At 38.0% G+C, this 7,921-nt stretch overlaps 1 protein-coding gene across 2 annotated transcripts in view; it reads right to left on the bottom strand.

Annotated features, from left to right (window-relative positions):
- Nucleotides 1–5,872: 5,872 nt before the first annotated feature.
- PRTFDC1 (phosphoribosyl transferase domain containing 1) overlaps nucleotides 5,873–7,921 on the bottom strand; it is a 47,800-nt gene continuing 45,751 nt past the window's right edge. For both annotated transcript variants that reach the window (XM_069859505.1, XM_069859506.1), the window contains exon 9: nucleotides 5,873–7,591. In XM_069859505.1, the coding sequence (XP_069715606.1) occupies nucleotides 7,544–7,591 (48 nt within the window). In that variant the 3' untranslated portion in view covers nucleotides 5,873–7,543. The remainder of the gene's footprint in view (nucleotides 7,592–7,921) is intronic.

The following is a 7,921-nucleotide window of genomic DNA, read 5'->3' as shown; positions in this document are numbered from 1 at the left end:
AATGACCATTCTCATCCACCCAGCCCAACCCTTCCAAAAGCAGCAAGTGCCCCCATTCCTGTCCAAGTTCAGCTCAGGTATGTTACCCTGTAGGCTTAGCTGAAGCTTAGTACTTTGTGGCCACTCCTGCAATGCAAGTAATAATTGTACATGGTTTGGTGCTTTGGCTGGGGACGGGTTTCTCTTAGCAAATTAAGGTAGAAGATGCAGAGGTTCTGCTTGCTCTGTCAGGATAATGGCTGTGTTGCGACACGGATGAAACTACAGCTTTGGGCAGACCAGGTTTGATTTTGAGGAGCCTCAGGGAAGGCAGCTCTGGCATTTATAAGCAGGTGAACTACAGAGCAGAAAAATGCAGCTGTGCTCCGTGTTGATTGTTATGATTCATAAACAAGTTTGTATATTTTACTTTTTTTTTTCTTACTAGAAATGGGACTCGTAAGTTTTGGTTATGAACTTTGGAAACCCTACTTTATGATGGCTGAGAACAGCTATGACATGTCTTTCTATCCTCAAGATTTCTATCTTCAAGATTTACCTCAAGAGCCATGACTCCACACCGGTGGATGGACTCTTGGTGAGCCTTAGCACCAACTGCACAACTGTGTTTCTGTGCTATTTAGTAATGCATTAAGTGTCATACCAAAAAATTTAAATTCTCAGAGCATTCTTAGTTTTTCATTATCCTAAAGGAGGATAAAAGACTGTTTGGAATAAAATAATAGTAATTTCACGCCTACACCTAAACTGACTGAAAACTGTGGCTCTGGTCTAAGACTTGACAGGGGCGTAACAGGGTGTAATAGGTTGTGGTCAGTTGGTCTGTGTTTCTCGGTAGGAAGGGGACCTGTACGCTGTGGCATTGGGTTGCTCTTAAAATACAGACAACATGCACTCCTTCAGTAGCTTTACTTAACAGTTTTCCCAGTCCATTTTTGACTTCACAAAACACTGTTCTCCTTCTGCATAAAATAATTTCTATGTTTCAGAGACTGCTCAAGTTGAGACAGTCTAAACACAGTAGGGGATGGAAAATAAGCCTGTACCTGACCAAAGCCTTCAGCTCAGGCTGGGGCAGGGCCTTGACTTCCTGCTTCCTTTCTGCACGGGAAATGTGTTCTTATATTTGATTCTTTTTCTATAAATAAATGGAACATAATCAGGAAAACACTTGCTAGCTTTGGACTCCAGCTTGTGACCTGTTGATTGGACACTGGCACAGGCTGCCCAGGGAGGTGGTTGATTCACCTTCCCTGGAGGTGTTTAAGGCACGGGTGGACGAGGTGCTGAGGGGCATGGTTTAGTGTTTGATAGGAATGGTTGGACTCGATGATCCGGTGGGTCTCTTCCAACCTGGTGATTCTATGATTCTGTGTGGGGAAAACATCAAAATATTTTGAGGTATGTTTTGGCTAGGCTGCTGCAAGGTACAGTTGAGGCCTGACAGGTCTGACTTTACAGACTTGAGACTGCCTCATACACAGCTCAGGAAAAATAGTACTGGAAGCTTAAAATGGGTGTTTGTAGTTAAAAGCTTGAATGCAGTTAATAGCATCACGTTATTATGTGGAATGCCTTCTGGAGGAAGATAAACAATTTCAGTTTATTATGGTTTTCTTTCCCATATGGCACAAATGGGCCCAGGACCAAGCTGGCTCTCAGCAGAAAGCCTTCCACCTCTGCACTCATTCAGCAGGTTGTATTTAACCAATCCTAATGTCCTTCCTGTACACTCACTGGTGGATCCATTCCAGACAATACTCTGCAGTGAAAGTTTTTAATGACACTTCATTTTTCACCTTTCTTGAGTCCTTTGGTGCTCATGCTACTGTTGAATATTCCTTTGTATCTGCTTTGCTTTTTGTCTCTCTGTGCTAGTGTTTATGCTGAGCTATTATTTCCAAGAGCTAAATTTTAAGCACTCTCACCTCATTCCAAATTTCCAAAGAAAAAGCAGAGACAGTGCTACAATGATTCTCATGGAAACCCAAACAAATAAATCAATTAAAAAACACTGACATGATTCAGAAAGACAAAGAGATATTCATGCCCATATCAAAGAATGACACAATTGTCCTTGTCTCTCCTTTTTATTGTGGTACCCCATTCTCATTGCAAGTTATATTATTGCATGTTTTCCCAGCCTATCTGGATTAGGCAAGAAACACATTTTCAAAGGTATCAAACCACTGAAGGATGTGGGTAGGCGCAGACCTAAGCAGGTGAAATCCCATAAAATTTTCTTGGATGCTTAAGCACCTTTGAAAAATCTGCCCCTGAATGTTTCAGAACAAGGGCTTGTCTTTCCTAGAAAACAACAAACATTTCTGAGTGTCATTAAAACCTACGGCACTGACAAAGATTTGGTTAAAAGACACCAGGATAGAACACAAGATAAAACCAGGGTATAACAGGAGAAAAGCAATCTGAAGAAAAGAGATTAATACTTCCAATAGGTTAGGAAAATGGAAAATGACTGAGAAAAGGCTCTTCAAGACAATCCTGTTTTCTGGCTTTGAAAGCATCTTAGCTAAATTCCAGTGTTTTGTATACAAATTCAATAGCTGTGAAGGCACAACATATACCTTCCAGCAACAGAGTTGTCTCTTGCATAGCCTCATGAATTAACAGTGCTGAGAAATGTACAAAGCCTCATTAACAGTAGGACTGGTGGCTTTTTGGAATGTGTGGTAACGACTTAATGTAGTGAAATTTTGCATCAAGATTAGAAATGCGATTTTCTTACCATTATCAGAGGCCAAATCACGCAGTCTAAAAGAGACTGCTAGATCTTAATATTACAAGTAATTTTTGTCTTTCTGTTATGGAACAAAAGGGGAAATCTTTCATGCCACTCCTGACACAAACTAAAGGTCAGTCTTTGAATGGTATCCAAACCTTTTTCTTTCTTAGTATTACAAATAAATTGCAGTACTGCAGACTCCAGTAGCTTGTCAGTAATTCATTGCTCCGTGCAGCAGCAGAAGGAACAAGGCATGGCACGAAGCATTTAACTAATTGAGTCTAAGTTTCTCCAGATTTGGAGCCCCCTTTGTTTTCCAAAACAAACACTGGCTTAAGTGAAAAGTTCAGCTGTGGATACACGTGTTCACGTGAAGGTACAAGGAAACTAAGCATAAACGCATTGATGGAAAGGAAGGCAGTGTCAGCCAGCACTTCATAACAGCCCAAATAAGTATCTGAACTACAGCTGACAGACTTCAAGGTGCTCACAGAGCCTTACCCAGAATTGATGTCTCCTTTTTCCCTTCTAAAAAATAGAAGGTGCTCTCCATGTTTTCTGCTAAATAAATGACAGCCTTTCTCCAATAAGTTAGCACACCCTTCTCTATTTTGATTATCTTTTCTCTCTCGTCATTTATGGTAAGCGCAGAATATTGCTCTGTCTAAACAAAGAATAATCCCTATAACACTACAAAATAATCCCATAGCATAATTTGTGGCTTGTGATCAGGCTTTTCTAGCTGGCCACGTCTTGCGGTGTTGCTCACTGCTCTGGATGTCCCTGGCAAACACAGCAGGAATTACCTAGTAGTACAAACACTATTAGTTCAGGGGCTGGGATAGCTGTGTGTGGCTGAATCCCCAGAAGGCGGCATGTAGCCTTAAATGAATAATTGTGAAAGGTGTGCAAAGTTATTATGACAGCTTTTATTTCCCCTCCACTTTATTCTCATTTTCTGGAGAGGGTGGGTGAGGTACCTGAGGCTCTGCTTCTCTCACCTACAAGGTTTCAAACATGGGCCACTGCAATAAGCACAGCAAGAGGTTGACTCATCCTTTCTTGAGTGCTCTGGTGAGTACAGCCAGAGCAAAATTTTGGAGGACTAAGTTGAGGTAGCACACCTTTACATTAACTTAAATGGGTAAATTTCTTTCTTTAACCTAAGGAGGAAGAGAATTTAAGATAACTTTCACAGTGTACTTAGATATTGTGTTCATCTCAGATCTTACAGAGACTGTCAGTTTTTGGAAAACATTTTAAAAGGTAAAAGAAAGGAAAAATGTGTTTCCAGACATAATGGTTTTACAGAAGGGAAAGGATCCCTCTACCTCTTCCTATGCTACCCTGTAGCATTTTTTTTCTTTTGAGCTTCTCATCATATTTTTAACTGAAACTGAAAATTATCAAGTTTTCTAGGCAGCCGGAGTCAATGACAGTCTGCATACGTACGGGTTCTATTAAAGCAGGTGTCTTCACTGCAGTTATATCTGGAGAAAATGAAAATGCAAACATATGCTGAGAAGCTGATTTGGCTTTTACCTTCTTCAGTCTAAAGAAATGTTAGAATTTAAAACTCCAATATTTTTATTGAAATAAATGTTATTCTTACCACAGAGCAGTAATAATCTGATGACAAAAGTACATCTCCAAGTTGTACATAAATTGTGATGGTTTAACTCTTTCACAGATCAGAAACTGTTCTGCAGGTGAAGATCACATCCAGCTAATATTGTGTTTGGGGGAAAATGTTGGTATTTTACGTTATAGAAATGTAACAATAAAACTTTGAGCATAAATAGAATATGGTCAGAAACACTAATAGTAAGCAATTAACAAACCAGATACTATTTTCTCCTTTGCTTAACTATAAACACAAGGATGCAGCAGTTAATTGAATTAAAAAATATTTTAATTACAGACCTTTTAAATTCTATTAAAAACTATTTAAATTCTAATTTTTAAACAGAAACTACTATATAATCAGGCCATATCTATAGTCGCTAACATGAAATCCTAGGTTAGCTAAGTTGCCAGAATTATTCTTCCTACTTTGTCTTTCTGTTCAGAAAATCACTTTAAGATATTTTGGAACTGGACCAGACATGTATGAATGAACCTAATAAAGTGTAAAATGTGTATGCCACTTTAAATCAAATTACTGCCTGTATTGAGCTGCATTCAACAGGTAGGGAAAGGATGCTGGTGTTAAGAGTGCATGGGAAGAAAAACTGAAATAAAAATGGATGCATGCCAAAAACATAAACACGATGTCCAGAAAAATAACAGATTGCAAAGAACATCCTCTCTTCTGCAGCAGCAGATGTTGTTGAACTGATTTAAAAAAAAACGAAGAACATTGCTTTGTGGGTCACAGGGTGCAACTGCAACTGAAAAAATGTTTAGTGGCCTTTTAGTTACAGTACATTGTGACACAGGGAGTCAGTGCAGTGCCTAAAGCAGGAGGCAGCTGCAGGAACAGCACAGGAGTCTTATAAAAACTATCTGAACACACTGAAGAAACCAGACATAGTATTTATCAGACGCGTGTGCATAACGACCATTCCCCCAATTACATCAATGATTATTAAAGTAACTGAAAACTAATTTTTCAAGAGCAAGTAGAGAGTAACAGGGAATGACAACTGAGACATCAGGACATGCTGATATATATAAAGGTACAAAACTGAAGTATGACATTAGAAGAGAGAACCACCTATTATTCACAGTGTAATTGCACAGGCAAATTCACCAGTGAAACCTGTATGGTGAATTTTCACAATTTTAAAAATATCGTGGCAGCATGAAATAGAATTATTTTAAAGAAACATTCCAGGTTTTCTTATCTTTTCTATAACTCCAGTCTTTTCTATTAAGCATGTATGTGTTAATAATCTGAATCTTCCCACAAAACATATTGAACACAATATGAATTATGTACATTTACCGTACTTCATATTTTCACGATAATTTCACAATATTTCACTTGTTATATTTTTATTGTTGTTGCTGAAGGCCAATCATAGTCGCAAGATGAATTGGATTGTACCTTTTTAAGAAGAGAGTTAAAAAGGATATTACCTAATGGATCTCCTGGTCTAACCCTAAACCTAGAAGCATGTCTGCCAGTACTACTAAATCCATAGAAATCAGAGGTATTAAGAAAAACTTTAACACGCTCAAAAAAGAAAAAAGATGAAACTTTTTCACCAACTTCTTCCAGGGGCTGTACAGGTGTGCTTTCTTCTCTATAACATATGAAAATTACCCTATGAGAGAAAGCTTTTCAACAGAACTCTTCAAAAATATAAATTAAAAGAGTAAAGGAGACAGGTCAAAAGCATTTCTCTAGCAACCACAATAATTCCTTGATCTTGCTTCTTCATGCCATTAACATCATAGATTTTATCCAAATAACAATGGCTCTTGACTTCCAGGATACATACACATGGTAAGTCCAGACTACCAGTTAAATGCATATTTTTGGTGAGCTTTTATGGGATGTGTGAAATATGCCGAAGCAGGAAAATACACAACTATGCAACATAACAACTGTTCTTACTGTTTCTTTATTAGTTAGAAGGAACCTGAAGCTAATAACAATCTGTCTCTTACAATTCAGAGCAAAGCTGTACACCTACAGCAACTTACTTTGCACTGGCTTCCCTTAGGAAGCTGTTGAGAACAGATACATACAGTACAGAATTAGAGTTTTCAAACTTAATACCACGTGTAAGTTAACCGACTTCTTCAAACACGATGTATAAGGGAAGGAGGGAATCTCTAGAGGCTACGGTATCCATGGATTAACTTGCTTTCTACGTTTTCCTATACATTTTTCTTCCTTTTTTTTTTAATACCAATCTTCTCCAACATGGTCAGATCTGTGTTCTTAAAGATGACAAATCATTACAAAAAGCCTCAACTTAGGCATTCTACAAAAATCAAATCATAACTGAATAGTCTGATTTGCATTAAACTTTTGTGCTTAATGAGGTTTAATTAAGCATTTACACACAGGAGAACACTATGTTAGTTTTTTTCCTTGTGTTCTACAGAAGTAGAAGGCTACTGTGGAGAAATTAAAAGCTGCCTGGCATTGCTTGCTTGATTAAAATTCAGCAAATTAAACTAGTTAGTTCTCTGGCTACATGGCATACCAAGACTATGACATCTTCCGATTTCAGAGCAACAGTGTCTTGCAAAGGTTTATTTTGCACCAGCTCTCTAATTCAGTATATTCTGAGAGTCAAAACAACTGTTCAGAAGACGCAGTAAGGAACTGCTAGAAATGTATGATCATAACAACATACGGCTTTAGCTGAAATTTTTGAAGTGTGGAAGTAAATAAAAAAATACTTTCAATTTGGCAGCAGCACATCTGACAAGACTAAAAGGATGCTGAAGTCAATAAAAATCTGTAAAATAGTCTTCATGCACAGAATGGCACTTTTGAATGATCTTATACACACAGTGAAGTACATGAATTGCAACAGACAGAAGAAAAGATATTCACAGTGAGACTCGAGGCAGACAGATTATTAGTCAAAAGGCATTTTATGTGGTAATTTTAATATTTTAAAAAGGTATTAACTTTAAAAGCCCCCTGCTTCACATTTTAGGTAACAGCTCTCACTTCTGTAAATACTAATCAGTATCTCTACAGTAAACCCTATATTATACTGTGTTGAAAGAAACACAAGTCAGTTGAACCACTCTTCTGAGAGATGCTGGAGGGAGTGTAGTCAAATTTCTGCTCTGCTGAGCTTACACAAATCTTCAGGTAAGGATGTTATTGCTTCAGACTCTGTATTTTGCTTTGCCGTGGTCATTGATAACACATATGTGCTGAAAAAAATATAACACTGATTGCAACAGCATAATTGATTACATTATTAATTATTAATGAATCACTCAGAAATACTTTTGCTTGACCAATCTAGTGGTTTTGTAATTATCCCTTCCTTTCCAGAGACCTGGAATTGAATTCTGATTTCACTTTCTAGCTATGGCAAGCTATGCATTTCCCAGCGTTCAGGTCCACTCCTGGGAGTACCACAGGAAACAAAGGCAAGACTTGCACCTTTTTCCCATCATTATCTCACAGGGAAAAGGGGCAGGCATCATAGCAGTGAAAGTCCAAACCTGTCTGAACTGTAGCTGTGTTTCCCTTTTTAC

Source organism: Phaenicophaeus curvirostris, chromosome 6 (assembly GCF_032191515.1).
Source record: "Phaenicophaeus curvirostris isolate KB17595 chromosome 6, BPBGC_Pcur_1.0, whole genome shotgun sequence".
Taxonomy (NCBI): Eukaryota; Metazoa; Chordata; class Aves; order Cuculiformes; family Cuculidae; genus Phaenicophaeus; species Phaenicophaeus curvirostris.
This window is presented reverse-complemented; position numbering and strand designations above follow the sequence as displayed.